A 23457-nucleotide genomic window follows, 5' to 3' on the forward strand; every position below is an offset into this window, starting at 1 on the left:
ACAACTATGTACCAGGGGGGCTTTGGGGAGAAAAAGCAAAAGAAATAAAATCTTAAAAAAATAAAAAGAAAAACCCCAAACTCAAATTTGTAAAATATGTTGCTGGTAAACTTACTGTAATATCTAAATGCTTAAAAACGTTATCCGGCTCACTCACAGAAGAAAATCTGAAGAAACAGTGAGGCTTGTGTAAAATCATGTGGTCAAATAATGAGGAACTATAAAAATGTTGGCTTCATTCCCTGTATATTCAAGTGATGCATATTTGAAATCATTCTCAAAACAACTGAAATTAAAACATGGACACATTTGCTGGGAATACAAAGCTAGGTGTTTAAAGGGATTTTTTTTTTTCATTTAAAGGGGGTAAGAGAGGAGATAACTATCTCAAAATGAAATAGGAAAGGAATATGCTAACAATGAAAACAGTTTTAAAACCTATACACCAAATTAGTATCTCTTCTCACATTTTCAATTCCTGCCAGCACTAGACCTCTCACCTGGGTTGCTCTTTGTGCTTTTCCTTTTTTGTAACTTGTCACCCTTTCATATTAAGGTGGAACTAGAGCAGTTTAATAAACTTCAGACCTGAGTCTTAGTTGAACTTTTCCAAATGTTGGAAATTGCCGCTCTCTCCATCCAACTAAACAGAAAAGCATACGTAAGCTAATATATGTTTTGCCTTCCACTCAACTCCCATCCAAGGAAAACAAGAAGAATTTCTTAATCCCATCACACTCCAAAGGGGCTAGAGGAGGAATCAGCAAACTTTTCCTAGAAAGGGCCAGATAGTAAATATTTTAGGTTTTGTGGACCATACGGTCTCTGTCTAAACTACTCAACTCTGTTACAGAACAAAAGCCCCAATAGACAACATGTAGACGATTAGGCATGGCTGTTTTCCAATAAAACTTTATTTATGAACACTGAAATTTGAAGTTAATATCATTTTTTGTGTATTGCAAACTATTGTTCTTCTTTTGATTTTTTTCCAACCACTTAAAATCTGAAAGCTATTCTCAGCTCAAAGTTCCCACAAAAAAAAGGTGGCAGGCCAGATTTTGCCCATGGGTCATAGTTTACTGACCCCTCGGCTAGAGAATGATTGAAATCCATGGAGTGCATTTAAAGAAAAAGGAAAAAAAGGATTTCACTTTTAAATTTCCAAATGGTAGCATTTGAGCATAGGGAGGCATAGTAGTATCTTATATACTCCATCTTATGTATACACTTACATATGCATAGTAATATATAAACACTTGTGCATAAGACAAACATCAAATGAATGTGAAGATGCTGAAATTTAGTTATCTCAACGTGGGAACACTTTTACTTCAATGTTTTTCACACTATATTGATAAATCAAGAAAGATGACTCCTTATCATTTATTAATAGGTCAAAATTCCATTCTGTTTTAACAGGCTTTTAGTTTCTTGATTACATATGGCCTTGACTTATCAATGAAGGGGTTTGTTGGAGAGAAAGAAGGAAGAGAGAATAATTTTACAAAATAATGCATTTGAGCTGAACCTGCATAACCCTTCTGCTTAGTCCTATGGTCTGATATCTTTACCCAACTCTATTTGTGAAGGTGCTTTGCCATGTCTGCCTACCTAGTTTGATGATAAAAGTAGAACCAGTTTCAGCCATGCCATGTAGTGGCAGCCAACTCGCAGGCTTGTCAGCGGACTTCTCAGGATTTCTGTTACCTGTGCTGTAAAGGGGGATAACACACTACCCCCCTCATAGGATTGCCAGGAGCAAATGAAAGGATGGATGTGAAAGCACTTTAAAAACTAAAGTGCTAAACAGATGCCTTACTTACACAAAGGAAGATGGAGCGCAAGGTAGCATATGCCTTTAAAATAGAATGATCCTGTCAAACTTGGTCTAAATTGAAATAATAGGCTCATTCAAGAGAGCTACCAAACCCACAAGAAAATTAAACATAATCTTGGGAAATAAGATTTCCTCTATTAAATAGCAGAACAGGCTTTCAACTTTCCAACCATTAGCATCATAATTAAAAAATATCTTTTGTAAAGAGTATTGAAAATTACATAGCCATGTTTGCCACAGAGAAGAAAATATTTATTCTAGCTCTTTGGATATCTATTTCATACAATTTGGCTTCCAGAAGAAATAGAAAGAAAGAGTGCCCTTTGAGTTTTCTATAGAGAGTCGTGTAATACAAATTAAAGCAGGGTCTATCTTGCAACAAACAGTTACGGCATTGCTACCATGGACCAGCATATTAAACATCTACAGTGTGAGATGAATAACCATTACTGAGGTTGTGAATAGTATCTCTGATGTGGCCTACTTCTTAAATCCTTGATGGTTCAGCCATACTGGTGTTACAGATCACAGTGATCAAACTAAGATTGCTCTGCTGTTGCTACACGAGGACCACTGTGATCTTTCAAAAGCTCAAGTTAGTCATGTCATTTCCTTGCTTTAAAATCCTTCAGAATAAGCTCCAACTCTTGATTTTAAAACAAAAGGTCCTTCTTACAGACATATCCATCTAATTCCCTAGCCTCATTGCCATGTGCACCTTACACCCTCGCCAAGCTAAAGTTTCCTCAAAACTTCCCATGACCTCCCAGCACCCAGACACCTGTGACAACAAGTCTCTCACAGTTGTTACAATGTTCATAATAATCCCTCCATTAAATGGAGACCCCATGAAGAAAACAGAGCATGTCTTATTCTATTCTGTATTCACAGGGGCTAACCTGAGTGCTTGACGTGACAGATGATGATAGATGTATCTGCTGAATGACTAACAAATTTAACACTAAATTTCTATCAGTTTAGAATAAGCACCAAAACAATGTCTACCTTGTATATTTTAATGTAATAGCATGATTTTGGTACAAACACTTTAGATTATAAAGAGCTCCATTTCCAAACTAGGTACCAATTTTTTGTATACTATATTGAAGCTGTTGTCTCATTTTTTCTCTAAGAAACAAAAAGTATACATATTCCTTAACTGAAAACCAAGTAAAGATGAGAGTTGGAGGGAGAGACTGAACATTGCAGAAACTAGACTTAAAATACTCATAAAGTCACAAAGAAATCAATATTAAAAAGGTATCTGCCAACAGCAGATATTACTCTCTTATTCAGTTTTTTATAGATAGACTCATAAGAGTTAACAGCAGATATTACTCTCTTATTCAGTTTTTTATAGACAGACTCATAAGAGTTCTTAGAACCAGAAGGCTATTATTCCAGACTGTGTTATGTAATTGTGTAAGCTTGCAAAGCTAGTTACCGTCAGAGCTCAAATCAGAGCCCAGAGTTCCTTCCAATCCAGTGTGCTTTTAAAGATGTGATTTACCACTAATCAATTTCTCTTTTTAGAAGATAAAATCCAATGTCTTGAAATCCTTAATGGGATTTAAAACACTTAAACTGACCACTCATTTAACAAAAACCACTCAAAGAAAGTTTTAGATTTTTCTAATACTCAGGTTTATAACTGTGCATAATAGTTTTATCTGTATCACATGGTGTATTTTTTGAGGAATAATGAAAAGAATATTCCATGGAGCATCTCAGACACTGAGGCCACCCTGCTACTGACTAATTGTGTGACTTTGGGGAAGTACTTCCTTGATAAGCTTCAATATTCAGAGGTGTTGGAAGTGGGGGAGGGAGAGGGGCAGAGAAGGAATAGAATCAATTAGGTCCACTCCAGATCTATGTGTATAATTTTTAATTAGTTTAGGGGGACTTCTGCATGCCTGACAGAGGCCTGGTAGGGCTGTGAACACACACACACTGGTTGATCAGTAAAAGTGTTTATCAGTTAAAAAAAAAATCCTCTCCTTTAAGAACTGTTCGAAATAGGCTGTTATTACTTGCTTTCTTCAGCACAATGCAATAAACTACTAGCTTATCTTTATCTGAACTCTGTCCACAGAATGAAGAGATTGGGCATAATGTGAACTATTTCATATTTAAATTAATAGAAAAAAATTCCCTGATTATCCTCCTCCTCCTAAGACTAGCTCACTAAAAGAATATTCAAGATGTCGTAAGGGCTGTCACATGACAAATATTGGCCTACCAAGTTGCTCCACTGTACCACTACCTTCCTGGATAATCATATTTAGGATCTTATCAAGAAATTAGTTGCTTTAACCTTACATGATTTTTAAATTCTAAAAGTAGTTAAAAGGAATGTCTTCATTAAATGTAAAAATAGTTCCAATTTTTACCTTATCTGTTCCACAAAGTTATATAGCAATCCCTCTTTAGAACAAACTGAAAAGCATTCTAGGAAACATATAGTCCAGTAACAAAGGACATGAGGTGTCGACAGTCAGACACACGTTCTATTACCAAGTCTGCTGTGGACCAGTTGGTGACTTTGAACAAGCTATTGAACTTTCCTAGTTTACTTGCCTCTAATAGTCATGTATCTACTGCATAAGCTGTTGAAAGGATTTAGCCAAAAAGAAAGTGCTGTGTTCATCATTAGTCATAAGCACATGGAGTCTTTCACAGAAGAGCAGCTAGTATAACTGAGCTCTTCCTCTTGCTCTCAGAGATCCTGAGCCACCTGGGACATTTCAATCATTCAGTTCATATGGATTGAGCAACTATTAGATGTCAAAGCCCTTGACTGGCTGAACTTAGTCAATTAAACTGTGACCCCAGTGAGACCAAGCTTGGATACAATCCCCTAAAACTAAAGCCAATTGACAAATGTTTTGTTTTATCTCAGTCATAGGTGCATCAAAACATAGTCAGCTCTCTTGCAGAGATGGGATTTCTTGAGAAGAAAGCATAAAATCAAGAGACTTAGCCCGTAATGACATCTCAACTGTCTTCTGATAAGGGGACAGCAGGGCCATCCTCATGGTCCCTCTAAGGAACTATTCCTTAACTATATCAAGTTATAGCCAGGTTATTAATTGGCTGGTAGCAGCTCTTTTGTAATAAGATAGAGGCACTTTAGGACAATGAGCTTTCTCTAGCTGGCAGTAACCCGTTAACCAAATGAGTATCTTCTGCAGAATGGCCCACAGGGCAAGGTCCCTCTGTGGAGAAGAAACCGGCTCAAGAAAATACCCTTTTAAATTGTGCCAATTAGAAGTGAGGACCTACCCTCTCCCTGCCCAAAAGACAGATTCTAAAACTTATTCAGTAATGTGCTTTTCTGATATTTTGTTTTCTCCAAGAGAAGACACACGGTGTGGTTAAAGAAACATGGGCATTAAAGTCAAAGAATATCCTGGATCCCATTCTTAGCTCTGCTTCATACTGTATGTCCTTGGGTAGGTTTCTGAATCTCTCTGATCTTGTCTTTGCAATGGTAAAATGTAAATGTTTACCTAAGTCATTGGGTTGCTGAGCGAGTTTTGGAATACATATTCCCACCTGGAATTTGAGTTGGAAGAGAGGGACTGGTCTAGAATAGCAAAAGGCAGTAATGTCTGGCATTCATAGAATCACAGAATATCAGAGCAATGACTTCATAGTCTCCCCTAGTTTTTAGAGATAACAACACTGGGACTCAGAGAATATGATGTTCACCCATCGTCAAAGAGTAAGTTAGGACACCTCACCCAGGAGCCAGCTGTGGACAGAGCCATCAGAAGGATCTTCTCTGCCTGAGTAGTCCCTGTGACCCCTCTCTCCTGCCCGTAAAAATTCCCCTGCTCTTCCTTTCAAAATATGGCCCCAAAGAATGGTTTACCATGCTTCTAATCATGTGGAAGCTATATTTCAATCAGAATCTTTTGTCAGAACCTCTATCACCAAATCAGAAGAGAATAAATTAGATTCTAAGATATCAAGACACAATTATAAATTAGAATACTATACGTGCCAGAATACATAAAGTAATGGGAATCTCAGAGAAGAAGGAAAAGGGAGCTATGAGGGAGGGAGGGAGGGAGGCAAAGTAAGAAGTCAGAGGAGTGGAGATTCAGGAGCACTGGAAACCTGGCCAGAAAGCCAGAGTATTTTACTGTGATCAATTTAGTAGAGTCCATAAACAGATACATAATTATTGATTATAATACCGATGATTAAAGAGAGACGTGAGGACACACTTCCTCAAAATATCCTCATAAGCTTAGGGGGTACTAAAACTTATCTTTTACTAAATACAAAGTCTTCTATTCCATAGTTAGTGACAGGTGGAGGCAACATAATTACCACATTGTAGCAGTGATTCTCAAAGTACAGTCTCTGAGCCAGCCCTGTCAGCATTACCTGGGAACTTGTTGAAAGTGCTAGTTCTTGGGTACTATCTCAGATCTACCAAATCAGAAACTCTAGAGGGGACCCAGCAGTCAGTGATCTAACAGATGTTAACAGAATGCTGCCCAACTCTTCACTCCTTAGCCACAAAAGCTAGATGGTGAAGGAGGGAGAAAATATAGCTTAGTTACACAATTGCCTAGTCTTTCATGACTGTCCCAGCCTAACCACTAACTGCTCCGTTCTTTGACCTCTGTTATAATCACGTGATATACCTACCCTATGTGCCTGCTGTGCCTTAGCAGCACGTTAGGTAATGGTGCTATACAATACTGTTGTCTAAGCTGATTCTGATACACGCTTCAGTTTGAGAACCACCTCAGTCTCACTCCTCCCTTGCTGACTCAAGAGGATATTCTAAAACGAGAAAACTGTGTGTATTCCCAGCTTATGAATTCTCCATCCTCATCTTCCAAGATTCCATTCTCCAACTTCATGTTCCAACTCTCAGCTGACACTCTGCTATGAAAACCCTTTTCCCCCTTGCTTTTACTCACCCTACTCCTCCTTCAGGATTATTTAAGGTAAAACACTCTCTAGGAGATCTTAAACCTCACCTATCCCCAGTGGAAGTTAGCTGACCCCCCAAGGGTTCCCTGAGCCACCCAGTGTATTGTTATCACAGTTCTTATCACATTGTACTCCTTTGCATTTTTCTTAAAACACACTTTGCCCCTGCCTACTGCATAGAAGGTAAGCATTAAATGTTTGCTAAATTTGTAAGCTTTATTAAGCAGCCTAAACCAAATTATAGCCTGTCATCTTTTTCCTCACTAGATAAATACCTAGCAGTAATGCTGGGAAAACTAGTCAAGTGCCCTTCATCCAGCTTCCTTGATTCTAGCATTGCTTATACTCCAAAATAAAGAATATGATAGGCTCCTTAAATATATCCCTAATCCATTTGGTAGTTTGCTGGAAATCAAACCTAAAGTAAAATAGCTCTAACACAATACTTGATTTAGAACACATCTGATTTCTTTTAAGTGTAATCAGAATGGTCTCTGAATTTGAATCCTATTATTTTTAGTTGGTGCAATATCAATCATTTATCATCTCCAGGTTTCCCATCAAGGTCTTATTACTGGCCATTTCACACATCGTGCATGCCCATTTCCTCTGAATGCCCCATAACTCTTCATACCTACCACCCCGATGGTGAAGGAAGGAGAGAATATAGCTAAGTCACACAATTTCCTACTCTTTCATGACTGTTCTAGCCTAACCACTAACTTTTCCCTTCTCTGACCCCTGTTATAATCATGTGATACAGCTACCAGATTTCCCTGTGGTGCTTTAGCAGCACTTTCGATAATGGTGCTATATAAAACTGTTGTCTAATTCTATACCAGTTTCACATGCAAGTTGATTGTGCCTTCAGTCCATTTGTAAGTATCTTCTAAACAAAGACACTCTTGACTTTATTTTACTTCTATAATCCCACAAATACTGAGGTTACAGCAACATATTTCTTAGAGGTCTGTATCTTTACAGATCTTTAAATACACATTAGATAGACTTTATGGTACTCCGAGTAATGACATATGTTCCCTCACTTAGAGTCCACAGTTGTTCAGATTTGATTAAAAACATTTTAAACATATTTCTATTTTAAACACCTAGATCTTTTTTCAAATGCATCATTAAACTGCATGATCCTGAATGCACTAAAAGCACTCAAACTTGACATGTAATTCTTTAAAAACAGCTAAACACTGGCCTTGGAGTTCACAAATTAAAGGATAGTTATATTAACTGTGAATTTTCTTATATGTGCAAAATTACTAGTTTTAAACATATGTCATTTCAAAAACGTAACTATAGCATTCTCCTACCCTAAAATACATTTTCACAAAGTGCCAAAACAAGGGCAGCACGATAAAATATAGAAGAGTTAAAACAAAAGTAGCAAGTTCACTGCATACAGAATTACAAAATCTCATTTCTATAATTTTTTAGTTACAAATGATTTTTTAAAATACACTTCCTCCAGCAACAAATGTATATGTATTATTTTCTTATACATAAAAAATGTACTAGTCCGTTTTCCCTTACTTCAGCATATTTCTGATACCCTTCCTGGTACATTAAATAAAGCAAAACCTTGACTGACATGAGGTCGATGCTTTATGGATTGCTGATTCAACAAATGCTCAGTCCAAGGCTAATTTCCCTACTTAGGTTTTGGATCCCATGTTCTTCTGTCTCTTCAGTGATCTTGTTTCCTTAATCATCTCTGTCTTTTCCCAGCTCAACTGGCTCTTTCTCCCCCAAATCTCCTTCTGTCTTTCACACACACCGGAATTTCCTAATCCATGAGACTTCTAGCTGCCACTAGAAGTTTTTTCAACAAGCTCAGCGGTGAAGGGAGAGAAGAGAAGGAGTGTCTACCATCACTGTGGCTGCTTCCCTAAGACGCCACATAATCCCTCAACCATAGCAATCAGGATAGTGGTCCAACAATAGCAATGAAACAACTCCCAGTAAGGTAATAGCTCTATTGTTTAAACAGTGCAGTTTTGACGTTGATCACTTGCCACTTCTCAAGCCTATCTACTTCTGCTTCTAGGATATCATTCTCTCATTTTCTTTCTATGTTCCTGTTGACTCAGACTCCTCCACAGTCTTGTCTTTGCTTGCTGTTAAATGTCAATATTTTGGGCTTTAATCTTCAGAACTCTTTTCCCCCTCAGTTGATATTCTTTTCTTTCTGCCAATGATTCAGTTCAGATCTCACTTAAGGGCTCGGGACCCTTATATCTATCTGCTCCTTGGGCACCTCCCCCAGGATGTCTCATAATACCTTAAGTTCAACATGTCCCAAATCAACCATTCTCCACCATAACGACCTTTCTCCCCAGCAAATGCTCCTCTTCCTATATTCTATACCTTGATAAATTTCATCTTCCAGCTCCCAAACCAATGTAAGAGTAGTCTTAATTTCACCTTCACCCAACATCCTCCAACTGATTATGAAGTCCTATTGATTCTTCCCCAATCTCTCTCTCCATTCCCCCATTCTTAACTACTTTCATTCATTTATTTATTCAAACATTTATCGAGCACCCACTATATGTCAGACACTATTTTGCATATCAAGAGCCTAAACAAGACAGATCAAAATTCCTTCCCTCTTGGAGCTTACATTCTAGTGGTAGAGGAGAATAAAACAGATAAGTAAAATACACAGTATGTTAGTTACTCTTAAGTCCTAGGGAAAGAAGGGAGGGAAGGAGTAAATGTAAGAGGGAGGGAAACAGGGACGGATAAAGAAGAGAAGGAAGAAAGGAAATATTAGGATAGGGAAGATTAAAATTTTAGATAGATTGGCCAGGGAAGGTCTGATGAGGAGACAACTGTTCCCATTTTTTTTACCTAGACTATTGATTTTGCTGCCTTTATTGTTGACTCCACTCTACTTCATCTTTCATGCTGCCAAAAGAAAAAGACTTCCAAAAATCATAGCCTTATCATTCCCTTACTTGAAATCCTTCACTGACTACTTGTGCCTTTCAGGAAGATGTTTTTACTACCTAAACTTAGCACATAAGGCCTGTCATGATCTGGTCCCCATAAGCCTAACTAGCATTTCTGGTTATACAGTAGAACTGTACTAGTAACCAACTGTACTAAAATCATCTGCATTTCACTTAACAATGGATGATTTTTTTTTCCATCTCCATACCTTCACATGTCTCTTTCTTTCTACCTATAACACTTAATCCTAATAATTCTGAAAATGCCCACCATCTTCATAAGTGTCATCTCCTTCATCACTGAAATCCCCCCTAACATTTAAAAAGTATATTTTACCCAGTTTAGGTAACTTCACCCATAAAACAGAAATACCATAACCTACTTTGCATACTTGTCTGAAAAATAAAACAAGAAAAGTATATCTGATAGAGTAGTTGGCACAGAATGGAAGCTAAATAATTAGCAGACTTTACCACATGATACGCTGAATTAATTGTCTGTCTTTTCCACCACACCAGGCTTTCTCAACCTCAACACTACTGACATTTTGGACCAGATAATTCTTTGTTGCAGGGGGCTGCCACTGTGCATTGTAGAATGCTTAGCATTATTCACGGCCTGTATCCACTAGATATCAGTAGCACCCTTCCAGTTGTTAATGACCAAAATTGTCTCCAAACATTACAAAATGTGCCCCAAGGGCAAAATTCACCCCTGCTAGAGAATCACTGCACTAAATCATAAGTAACTCAAGGTCAGAAATCAATTATCACTCATCATTTTATCTCCAAATATCTAGTACCAAAGCCAGCACAGCACATAGTAGGTGTTTAATAAATGCATATCAGTATGAACCACAATCCTGCCTCCTAGCACCAAAGATTAATTTTACCTATTTTTGAAATGTATGTAAATGTCTATTTTTTATGGCTTCTTTCATTCAATATTATGTTGTGAGATTCATTTATGTTGCTGCACATTTGCAGTAGTTCATTCATTCATTTCCACTTCTGCATATTTTTTAACATACTTTTTTTTAAGGTAGTCTATTGTTTGGATATCCGGATTGTTTCCAATTTATAGCTGTCCGACTACTGTTGTCATGAATAATCTTTTATGTGTGTTTTGGTTATAAGTCAGGGCAGTAGTTTTGTTGAAGGAGGAGTGGGGGAGTGATTGGGAAGGAATACCATGAGGGTTCTTGGGGTGCTGCTAACATTTCTTCTTGACCTGAGTGATGGTTACATATGTGTGTTCACTTTGTGATAATTACTGAACTCTCCATTTATGGTCTGTGGACATAGAATTCCATATGATACTTCATTTAAAGTTTTTCTTTTATATTACTAAGAATAAGACAGTTATGCAAATAGAGGAAAAAAAAAAAGGCCAAGGATTCTAGTAAATATCCTACAATGCCAATATTCATGTGAATAACAAACGTTTACCTTCATTTATATCAAAGAAAAGCATATAAAAACCAAAAAATGCACTTTTATACTGTTTGCCAATAATACCCATTGTTGATAAGATGAAAGGGAAGATGTTTGCTGTTAGTGAAGATGTGAATGGGTACAATTTTCCTAGAAGACCATTTTGCAATATAAGTCAAATGTCTTTAAAATACGTATAACGGTTATGTGTCACTTATAATTCAACAAAGTTAGAAAAAATTTATTATGTTTAAAAGCTTATCATGAAAATAAATTAGACAAATGTGTAAAACTATGCATGTCTGTAAACATATAAAAGTATGTGTGTGTATGAGAAAAAGAATCTCTTATATTCTTCACGTAACCGCTTAAAATGGTGCAAAATTAAAAGCAAATATTCAATAGGCAATTAAATATATTATGGTATATCCATTCAGTAGAATGAATGCAGCCATATTTAATGACACACAAAAAGTTCATAATTAAATTAAAACAAGTTATAAAACAGAGTAATGACACATTTGTAAGGAGAGAAAGACATAAATATGCATAGAAACAAAATGTCAAGGATAGAAGCCAAAACGAACTTTCTAAGCTTTCTACAAAGACTATGTGTAACAATTTTCAAAATTAAGCTTTTTCATGTAAATGAGTTTATCAATGAATGAGAAAAAGAAAATGAGAAAATTATCACCTAACAGTATCAGAGACAATGGCAGCTCTTAGTGCCATTAGTGTATATATATATTTTTTTCATAGTATGCCTCAAATGAATTCGTTATTGAATTGGTTTTTATAAGCATGTTTGAATTTTATAAGCTCCATACTTTATGGACTAAGAAGCCAACCTCAGCCAACATTCCACAGAGTAAGTCCTCCTTTGGAAGAAAGGTATTGCTTTACAATTGGAATCTTACTCTAGTAATTAGGAAACATGAGCAAATTTCCCTTGTAGGATTTTTTTTAAAGCTACTGTTGCTTGAAATATAATTTTCTTCTCTACTCTGTCAAGTAATAATCTCTTAACAAAAAGTGCACAAGATTTCAAATTTTAAGTCTGTAACAGTTTTTCTAATTTAAAGCTGTCTCATCCTCTAAATGGAATACAAACAACAATGCAATATAAACAAAGTATCTATGGAAACAAAAGCAAATAATTAGTATGAAAGAACCATGGTCACCCAAAGCCATATACTGAGAATTAAGAAATAATTGTCCACTTTCACTTTGCTTCACAGGAGTCTTGATAATAAGCACTTCCCGACTGTATCAGATAAGTAATGATTTCTTCCAGGTTAGTAAAATGCAACATTAATTGCATTCACCTACAATAAGAAAAACCATAGCAAACCCATTCTCACATGTAGATTCTCTTTCCAAGGCTGATTTATAGTCACTGTTCTCCTCTCCATTTCTGAGAAAAGGGATCAATTAAACCAAAAGGTGTGTGTTAACCCCTGCATGGGAGTGTATCTCTAAGGAAGACCCTGTTGGTACACTAAGAGGTATATGGTAAGTGACCATCTATAGCAGATTGCCCAGGACAGTCCTGGGTTATAACCAACATCCCTGCATATTTATTAATAGAAGTCCTTTTCACTCCCCACCATCCCAGGTTGAGTAACATTACATGAGCACCCTATCCTCCCATACACAGTATGTATCAGGCTAGGCCTAGAACATGGAATAAATGCCTGGAACCATCTACACTCTTGCCTCTTCTTCCTTGTGCATGGATAGTCTGGATGAAAAACATACAAAATATTTATAGACTCAAATCCCCCCCATACGTGGTCTAAAGCAATCTGAACAGGAATCCATTTCAAGATGGACCCATCCTCCTATGGAAGTTCAAAAACCACGAAAGACAAATTACTAAGTAGCCCAAAACATAAGCCTTAAGGATAAGGTACATATTTGCAAAAATTGGCCAATCTAGTGATATTTGTTGGGTGTTGTGTCCCTCTAATTATTAATCCAAACAATTCCATGAAATCGAAGTAGACGCAAACTTCCTCTAAGCCGATATGTATTTCTATCTCTGCTAATGGTAAAACTAGTCACCCGGTCACCTTAGCCATAAACCGTGGGATCAGATTTGATTTTCTCTCTTCACTGTGTGAAATTAGTTACCAAGTCTCATTGATTCTATTTTAAAAGTCTCTGGAATTGATTACCCAGAAAACTTCCATGGGAATAGGATTTCTAATCTACAATTGTTACAGCAGCCTTCCTCTACTTTCTATCCTTCTCCAATTCATTTCCCTCACTGCTGCTAGAATTATCTTAAATAAAATAAGCAATCTCTTTAGTCCACTGCCTGCTCAAAACCCTGGGATATTATCCAGACTTCTTAGCATGGCACTCAAGACCTTTATCAATTGCACTCAGGCCTCCCCTTTCCATCCTCAATTCCAACCACACCTCCCATTAAGCACATACTACTCAATGGTTCTCATCCAGGAATGGTACTGCTCCCCTGGGAGGTGCTTAGAAATGTTTGGGTTACATTTTTGCTTGTCACAGTGATTTGAGGGCATAAATGACATTTAATGGACAGGGACTAAGGACAATAAGTGTCCAGCAGCATAGAATAAGTTGCCTTGCCAAAATGCCCACAGTATCCCAAATGAGACTTCTTGTTCCCTGAACACATTATTTTTACATGTGTGGTTCCTTCTTTCTAGATTCTACTTAACCTCCCTCAACTAGTTCTGCTTGCTTCCAAAATAATATTGTCCTTTGATGATACAATTCAAATAAAGACATCAGCTGATTTAATAGTCATGTACACAGTGTGTTAATGGGAGATAATTAAATCAGTGTCATTACACAGTAGCTGCCTGCTGATACAGCACTTAGTGTATTGAATTATGATTCAATTTCTTATCCTTTTGTCACTTTACTCCATGTTTCCCCCTTTTCCTTATTCCCTCTATCCCCTAAAATTTGAGCTCCTTAAACAAAGGGATGTTCCTTTGTATATCATTCATGTTTTTAAACTCCAATTTCTACCATTTATCTAGAAATTAAGAATCATTTTATAAGTGATTTTTGGATTAAAAGATGAAAAATTGTACCTGCATTCTCATATGCAGAATAGCATTCGTTAATAACCTTTTCTGTAGTTGTTAAACTTAGAATACTTTGATGTAAAACTAAATATTTTAGTTACATCTTTTATCAGTAACGGTGCTTTACAGAACTCTAAAATGCACATATTAAATTGTAGATTAGACTAAATAAGGTATTACAAACTCAGGTAAAAAAGGAAAAAGATGCTATAGACACTGGTAAACTGGAGAGAGTGTTCGCCAATATAAAGGTATTTCAAGTCTTTTTGTTTGTTTGTTTTGGTCAGTGCTAAGCAAGTACGCTTTACAAAGATCTGCCTAACAAGCTTGTGTTAGAGATGCTTGTTATGAAAAAATACTTAGGTAAAGTTAAAAGTGTACGTGTGCAATATACTTCTATACAAAAAGAGAAAGTATTCTATCCTACCTCAATTTTTTTAAGCTTAGACTATTTCTGTAGCATATTAAAAATATACCTTTTTCAGTCAAAATTTTCAACTTAATTCCCCCTAAATTACATCAACAGTAAAATAGGGTAGACCAAAGTTAACTGCTCACTTGCACATCTGTTCATATCTGGTGCTCGGTGTCCATAGTACCCTGATGGGCAGGAATGCAGGCACTCTCCATACTGGCGCATGCCTTCTCTTCGAAGGAAGAAGAACAACTTCTGTTGACATCGGCTGCATCCATTGTCCTTTGAACAGGACAAGCAACCCTTGCAAATGGGATTTGATACATAACTAGCTGTAAAAGAAAAAAAAGGCACGTTTAAATATGAATATAATCAGACTTCTGGTCCATACAACATGCTAAGACAACAAGTATCTCTTGTTCTTTTACTTTAATCACAAAGAAATGCTCAACAAAATATCCTCTGCCACTCTCTAAAAAAATAGTTAATACACAACCCAACTTAGAAACAAAGAAACTCAGGCAGAGTTGAGGCCAGAAGATCACACTGAATGACTCATGGAGATGTTTGACTAGACAGAGGCAGACCTCATGGCAGAGTCCCGAATCCAAACCAAGAAATATGCATGTAAAGAGCTGACACTTGGCCGTCTATGTTTATGTAGACTGGACTCATGAGGGCTGTTTGTCCATAAAACAAGTACTAGAAGCCCCTACTCCAACTGGCCAGAGAAGAGGATTCCAACACTAGATTAGGGGCACAGAGGGAGTGAGCACAGGAGAGAGAAAACATAACACCTGAGAAATAAGAATCCCAAGTCTGCAGGACATCTAACTTTGGGATCCAAGTTCAAATTATCAATGTAGTACGGAGTCCCTAGGGTCAATAGGTTAACATATAAACTTGTCCATAACCAGGAAAACTTACAAAGAAAAAAATATGAAACTACCCTATAGAAATTTTCTACAATCCTGAGGCCTGGGACTTTCATGGAAACCCCTTCAACATCAAAACAAACAGATCACACATACAAGCGAACCTCCATGAGGAAGAGTCATCAATCTCAGGAAGACAGATTTCACGAATAAAGAATCAGAAATAAAAGAGCAATCTGAAAGAGACTTCAAAATGAGTATCTTTAGAGTATTTGAAGGAATAAAATAAGGACTAGCAATCACATGGGAAGAAGCAATATCATATACAGAATGTGCAAAATAGAAAGAAACAAAAGTTCTAAAACTGAAAAAATTCCACGGGCAAGTTGAATGGTAGACTAGAAGAGAGGGACTTGATGGGAAAACAGGCTTAAGGAACTGCAGCATGAAACAAGATAGAGAAGAAAATGTGAAAAAGGTGAGAAGCATGTAAGAAAAAAATGAAAATGTTCCAGTACATGATTATTAGGTGTTACAGAATGAAAGAATAGAGAAAATGAGTAAGATGGAATATTCAAAGAGATCATGGCTAATTAGTTTTCAGAATTAAACACAGACATGAGTTCTGAGAGGAAAAATTCAGAGATCTGAGCAGATCAGTAAAAAATAAATCTGCACCTGAACACAGAACATTTATACTAAAGAATGAAGTCAAACCAGAGATAAACAGTAGATTACCTACAATGGAATAAAAATTTGACTCCCAGGAGATTTATCAGAAACAGTGAGTATTAGATAGTGGAATATTATCTTCAACGTGCTGAGGAAATATCATCAAACTTCCATAAGCAATTAAATGAGAGTTTAAGAATAAGGGCAAAAATAAACACATTTTCAACCAAAAAAAAGGCAGGGAACTTACTAATCAAAACACTCATTAAAAGAATAAACTGTATACATTGGAGAAAATAAAATGGAACCCAAATGGAAGTAGAATATAATAAGCAATATTGATCAAACCAATTGAGAAACATGTTAGTATATTTATAAAAATATCAATTTAAAAAATAATGATTTCCAGAGTTTAAAAATAATACATATTTTATATTCAACAGCAATAATATGGAAGACTTGAGAAGGGAAGCCAAAATTAAAGATTCAAAGTTTCTGTATTATGAGGAAGATCAATATAAATTAAACTTTAAGTTAAATGTTGCTAAAACCCCAGGTGGCAACTACAAAAACAGTAATACATAACTTCTAAACCAGTGACAGCTACAGACAGATGTAAGAAACGTATAAAATACAGGTAGGAAGTAACAATCTAAATGTCCGTGAACAGGAGAATAGATAAATAGTTTATCTACATATTCACACTATGAATTTTAATGATAAAAAGGATTAAACTACTGAGGCAGACACAAACATGAAGGAAACTCATATATGTTATGCTGAGCAAAAGCAGCCAGACTAGAAAAAAAAAAAAAAAGAATATGTTCTATATAATTCCATTTATATTGACGTCAAGGACACGTAAAGCTAATCTATGGTGATAGAAATTAGAACACTAAATGACTTTGAGGGTTGGGACTGACTGGAAAGGGGCATAACGGAATTTTTGGCAGGTATATTAGTTTCCTGGGGCTGATTTAACAAATGACCACACCATGGTGACTTAAATAACAGGAATTTATTCTCTCAGTTCTGTAGACCAGAAGTCTGAAATCAAGATATCAAGAGGGTGCTGCTTCCTCTGAAGACCCGAGGGAAGAAGCCTTCCTTGCCTCTTCTGGTGGCCCCAGGCATTCCTTAGCTTGTTGGCAGCATAACTCCAATCTCTGCCTCCATCTTCACATGGCCTTCTTCTCTATGTATCTCCCTGAGTCCCTTTCTGTCTCTTATAAAGACACTCTCATTGGATTTAGGACTCACCTTAATCCAGTATGATCACATATCCATCCTTACCTTAATTATATTTGCAAAGCCCCTCTTTTCAAATAAGGTCACATTCTGGGGTTCCAGGTGGACAAGAATTTGGGGAGGGGAGGACACTATTTAACCCACTGCAGGATGTGATGGAAATGTTCTAATCTTGACTGCATATTGGCTATACAAATGTATATATTCGTAAAACTCAAACCGTGTATTTAGGACCTGTGCATTTTTTATAAGTAATGTGTATAATTTCTAAGAAATCATATCTCAATTCTTTGAAAGAAGAAAAAAGTGGATAGGAAGGCCATATACTAACTTTAGGATAATGTAGTTACTTATAATTATACCTCTTTTAAAGATTCTATAAATTATAGAGTGCTCACCTATAAGATATTCTTTACTTCTATGAGTTTTTTTTTTAAGACAGAAATATCCAATTGCAGGGACAAAGAGGGAGCAGCACTAAGTAAATGTTAAAATAGCATCTGAAAACTAATCCATGAACCTTACAAAATTTACTACATCTAGTGATAAAAAGAGTACTTTAAAAGAAACAAAGTGCTGTTTCTAGCCCCAGTATCAAATTTAGAAATGATACAATCTGAAATCCAAGTATAAATTCTAAAATATGAAAAATGCATGTAACTTTTAGTTATCACTATACCAAGCAAGATTATAAATATAACAAGATATATGTCACACTGACTTCATTTTACTGGATTAACCCACAAAAGAAAGCAATAAGAGAAGAAATAGAAAACTCATTAATTATTGAAACTTTTATAGCTTTGAGACTACATCCTGTTTGCCCTACATATAATCTTTATTGCATATAAAACTAGCATCAAGTGATAAGTATTCAGGCTAGTAGCTCTACAACAAAGTACTTTGTATACCACACCCTCCCTTTACTTATAATGATTCAACATCCAATATATTTACAGCTGCCTGTAGCAGATCTATACAGGTTTTAGTTCCACAAGATACTTTCCCTGCTTCTCCTGGGCTCGCACAGCCCTGATTTGCTCTTACAGCCTCTCTTCCAGAGAGATCCCCAAACTAGGGTTTAGTTTGCCTTTCAGAGGAAGAAAGAGAGAAGAACCAAGGCACTCAGCACCAAGAATCAGGGCCAACAGAACTCCTTGAATTAAGATCTACTTCTTCCCACCTATTCCAGGCCTTTGTTCTATCAACTGTTCAACTATTTTTATCTACATATTGAATCCATCTCACGGACATTCCCTTCCTTCCAAACCTACCTATGCTTCCCAAGTAATTTCTCATTTACTACCTTATTTTCTTAAATCTGGAATTACAGAGGACAAAAGAATTCAGATGAAAAGTCACCTCTTCAGGTATCATTCCTAATAAAATTTTGGCAAACAACTTTCCAACTATCTCTCTATCTATATATGCATATATGTGAATGAAATATGTATTTTTCATAACTGTGATCACACTTTACATGTGGTATCATAACTTGCTCAATTTCAATTTGTGAGCATCTTTTCATGGCAATGAACCAGTCCAAAATCACTGTCATATTTCTTAGAAGTGTCAGTTTTATCTGTTGCCTTTACTCACCACTACCACCCATTCAATTATCCCAACACTACTTTTATGCAAACCCTAATTATTTTTTGATACTCAATTCAAGACCTCATTCTTAGTGTTTGGTCCTTACAACTCCTGTAGCCTGGGTCATTGCTGAAAGTTTTCTTCCTCCTCCAGCTTCCCATGATAATGTCTCCTCCTACAGACTTAATTCCAACCCTCACTCTTGTGACTTCCACTAATCTTCTCATAACTCAGGCCCTCATTGCTTCTCATTTAGACAGTTATCGTGCCCCCAACCCCATGTCCACCTCTCTCTACCTCACTCTACATTCTATGGTTGGGTCAATTTTCCTGCTTTTAGACTCATTGTAGGATTTCTCTTATACCTTACTTTGACAAGATAATTATGATTTATAAAGCATTTTCACATAGCTGACCGAAAACAAGCCTATACTATTTACAATTTCCCTAGATGCCTTCTGAAGAGGTATGTCATCTGATATTGCTATTATAGTGTCCTGAGCAAGGTGTAAAGAGTGAGTACGTAAGTTTCAAAAACTGGAATACAGCTCAACTTCTCTGTGTAGGAAAGAGGTAAAACTGTGGGGTGGGGTGGGTAGGGTGCAGAAAGCGAGGGGAGAGGAATATTCAGTGGCTCTATGATGATGCAATGGGTTTGGCAGAGGAGGTGGTGACTGGGGAGAACCCAATACATTTTAATTTTCAATATTGTCTAAGAACATGCCCTAGGGCCTTTGTGCTTAAGACTCGGTGGCATGGTATTTAGAGAAGAAATTTATGACGGCGAAAGAGAAAGCCCCTAAATAGGATGAACCAGGAGACTAAGGCAAGGTCAGGGGTTGCTGGCTGGAGCTGCATCAAAGGCAGCCCCACACTGCAGAGCCCTCTGCAACATGTCTGAAAGCAATTCACTGGCTGCCTTCTACTCATCCATTTAACTACAGATTTGAAAAGACAATATCAAAGTTATCCAAATCTCAAACTTAGCTTTATAAGTAAAAAGATAATTTGGAGGATTTGCATACATAGTAGAATGGTTTAAGGAGAAGGCTTTCTGGACCGCAATCACCACAACCTCAAGCTGAAGCTATACTTACTTTCACTTCAAAAGTTAAACCTAGAGCTCTTTATCACCATAAATCACACTCCATAGCAAGAAGCATGGAGAAAAGAGAATTACAGAACCAAGAGGATCGACATAAATTAAAGGCTTTTTGTTTTGTTTTGTCTTTATGTATCAGAAACCAACTTTCATCTTGACCACAAAGATTTCAGAGTCAACAAATTGTGCTCTACATATTTTTTAAAGGTATTCTTAAAATCATTAAAAGCATTGCTTTATTTACTTGAACCTTGACTGACTTAATGAAAATGAATTAGGGAGTAGTGACCTGAGTCCATATCTTAGATATCTTTACAACTGTACACATGAGGAATTCTCTTAAAGCAAAAGTGATGTGAACCACACCCAACCTAAGTGCTCTCTTCCCTTCCCCCAATTTTCTTTACTCATTAATAGTGCTCAATACTGAAGGACAAGAGCACATGTAATTTTTTCAGTTTGAAGCCTTGTGCCCCAAACCCTCAGTATACTTTTCAGTTTAATTAACCATTGTCCAGTGTCAACTATCCTGGTGGCCTCTATGTTGTAAATCAATAGCCTAACAATTCAACAAGAACTTCCTTCATCCATTATATGATGACTACATCAACCTCTATATCTAAACCCAGGCAAAAATAGACCTTTAAACATGACTAATTTATTTTGTCAGGATCTTAATAAGTCAAATAGCTCTGCCTATTGCTATGAGATTTAATTCAAGTGTGCAGGTGAATAAACAGATCTTAATTCCCAGCTTTGATGACCATGTTTATTTACTCTCACTGTAAGCTTCAACTTTTCCAACTCTAAAGCCTGCTGAGATCCAGAGCCTCATCATTCCAACCAAAATACTTTTCTAAATCTAGACCCACCCAAAATTCTAAAAATCCACAAAAAGGTGTTAGAGAGTGGTATTAACACAAATCCACAGATATCTCCTTGACAGAGAAAGGAATATACGGACATAGAAAACAAGAAAAATCATGAGGCAGAAACCAGGTAACAATACCTATATCACTAACAGGATACCAAGAGAGAAAGGCAGCTTAAGTAGAACTCTTTACTTTTAACTCTAATTATTTGATTTGTGTTCTTCTTAAATTGCAAAGTAAGTTTGGTTTTTTATGAATCCTGGTATTTTAAGTTTGATACTTTGTTAAATCAAATCCAGTTATTCATATTTTATCCCATAGAGCATTTTAGGTAGGTGTTGAATGCCCATCTGTTTCCAATATACTGCTAACACTTTTTTAAAGTGCTCCCTTGTTTCTGGAGTTAGTCCTTGCCAAACAAGAAGAAATCCTTCAAGGTGAAGGCATCCATTCCTGACAAAGGGTGTAGATTTCTAATTCCGAAAATAATGGGACTGAACAATGGGCTGTTGGCTTCTTAGCCTCACTCTATATTTGCTGGTTAAATAACACTACAATTGAACTTGTACAATTGAACAGATTTTTAATGAACAATCCCTGTTAACTTCATAATTCAATCTTATTATACAATTGCTAATATTTATCTCCGCCCAATACAAAATTCAAGACATATTTAAAAACAGAAACCCTATCTCTGGCACCAGTAACAGGGAACTTGGACATCAGATTCTATACAAATCAAGTTGGGCACAGATTCCCTCTCCAAAGCTTGGCAACACTGAGATAAAAATCCTAAAATTGTGTGTACTTCCAAAGCTCAGACTCAACTAAATGATGAATGTCATGAATTAAGGAGCCATGTAAGATTTAACCAAAATGAGAAATGTCTATCTTAGGATACTTTGCTTAGTTTACATTAAATTGTAAGTGCTTGTAGAAAATATCATCATAAAACACATAATCTGATGTTTGATGCAAAGATGACAAATTTTAACAGTCTAGATGTTCACCATTATAATCATGCCCTAGACAGAAAATAGATGTTAAAATTAACAGTGTTAGCAAAGCTTAAACATAAATTTCTAAATGTCCATTAAAGTTTTAGAGGGGCTAAATTAACCATACATGAATTTAATCTAGAAAAGTTTTTGAGAATAATAAAGGAAACTGTACCAAATATTCCAAAATTTTAGAACCTCTAGAATTAAACCATATTTTCTCAGAATCTCTTTTTATCTTTCATCATGAGTTCTTTCATAGAAATATTTTTAGATAAAAGACTTACAAAACTTTAACTTCTCAAAGAAGCACTAGCTTTGAGAAATCCATATTAATTGGCTTCTGAAAATATTATTTGATAATTAATAATATTTTAGCCACCTAAAATACATCAATTAGGAATAAAAAACTGGATATATCCTTATCTCTAGAAGTATTCCTCAGGAAAATAATACTTCTAAAAATTTATAAGGCCTCTAAAATATGGAAATCATCTCTAGAGATGAATATTCTTAATGACATCAAGAGTAAAGGTCTTTAATCAGATGATTTTGGCTCTCCTACCAAAGTATGTATCTCACTGTACAAAAAGTCAAATAAAGCCACTAAACTTTAAAACACGGAGGGAGAAAGATAAATCGAGTTAGATTTATTTTAACACATGAAGTGCTAATATCTTAAAAAAAAACAAGAAAATTACCCCAATTATAAGTTCCTAATTACTCTCCAGTGCCAGCACCACTTGAGCCATAATCCTCAGAGATTGGCGCCTCAGAAGCACATTTACAATCATAATTAACCACGGCCTTGGTGCAGTCCATTGGACAGGATATTTTTTACACAGCACAGGAAAGCACAAAGCCTCTATGAGGCATGTGTCATGCATGTTTCAAGTCTGTCTTAACTGAAATGTCACATGGAAGCCCAGAACACTCAATAACTGCAGGTCAAGGAAAGACAATGAACCAAGATATGGTTGTAAAGTAAATATGGATGGAGTCTTAACATCTGAGAGCACAACAGACTTATCCAGAACATAATAAACACATTCTCCTTCTCCCTTAACAAGTCACAGACATCATCAATATTCAAGACAGTCTGCAAAAACTGGAAGAGATTGAGAAGATGTACCAAAGCAAACCATCACTGCAGGAAAAGTAACTTTGGTTCAGCACATTTTACCTTGAGACAAAGCAGTATCCCTTCAACATATTTCACCCAGAACGCAAGCACTAAAGCAGATGTGGGTTGCTCATCTTGTGGTGGGAGCCAGAGATTTCCCAGAGGAGCTTCTGAATACACGTCAATCACAATGCAAGGTACTTGATTGCTTTTTTTTTTTCTTTTTCTTTTTATCAGCACCCATCAGATCCTGATCCTCAGGGCTCAGCACCCTGGAAAGAAGCTCCAG

General features: G+C 36.3%; 1 protein-coding gene across 4 annotated transcripts in view; it reads right to left on the bottom strand.

Moving 5' to 3' along the window:
* The window catches only part of RSPO2 (R-spondin 2), a 148540-nt gene that overhangs the window by 60115 nt on the left and 64968 nt on the right, over positions 1-23457 (bottom strand). For all 4 annotated transcript variants that reach the window (XM_070221271.1, XM_070221270.1, XM_070221272.1 and 1 more), the window contains one exon: positions 14829-15017. In XM_070221271.1, coding sequence (XP_070077372.1) covers positions 14829-15017 — 189 coding nt within the window. The remainder of the gene's footprint in view (positions 1-14828; positions 15018-23457) is intronic.

The sequence above is a fragment of the Equus caballus genome, chromosome 9 (genome assembly GCF_041296265.1).
Source record: "Equus caballus isolate H_3958 breed thoroughbred chromosome 9, TB-T2T, whole genome shotgun sequence".
Classification (NCBI taxonomy): domain Eukaryota; kingdom Metazoa; phylum Chordata; class Mammalia; order Perissodactyla; family Equidae; genus Equus; species Equus caballus.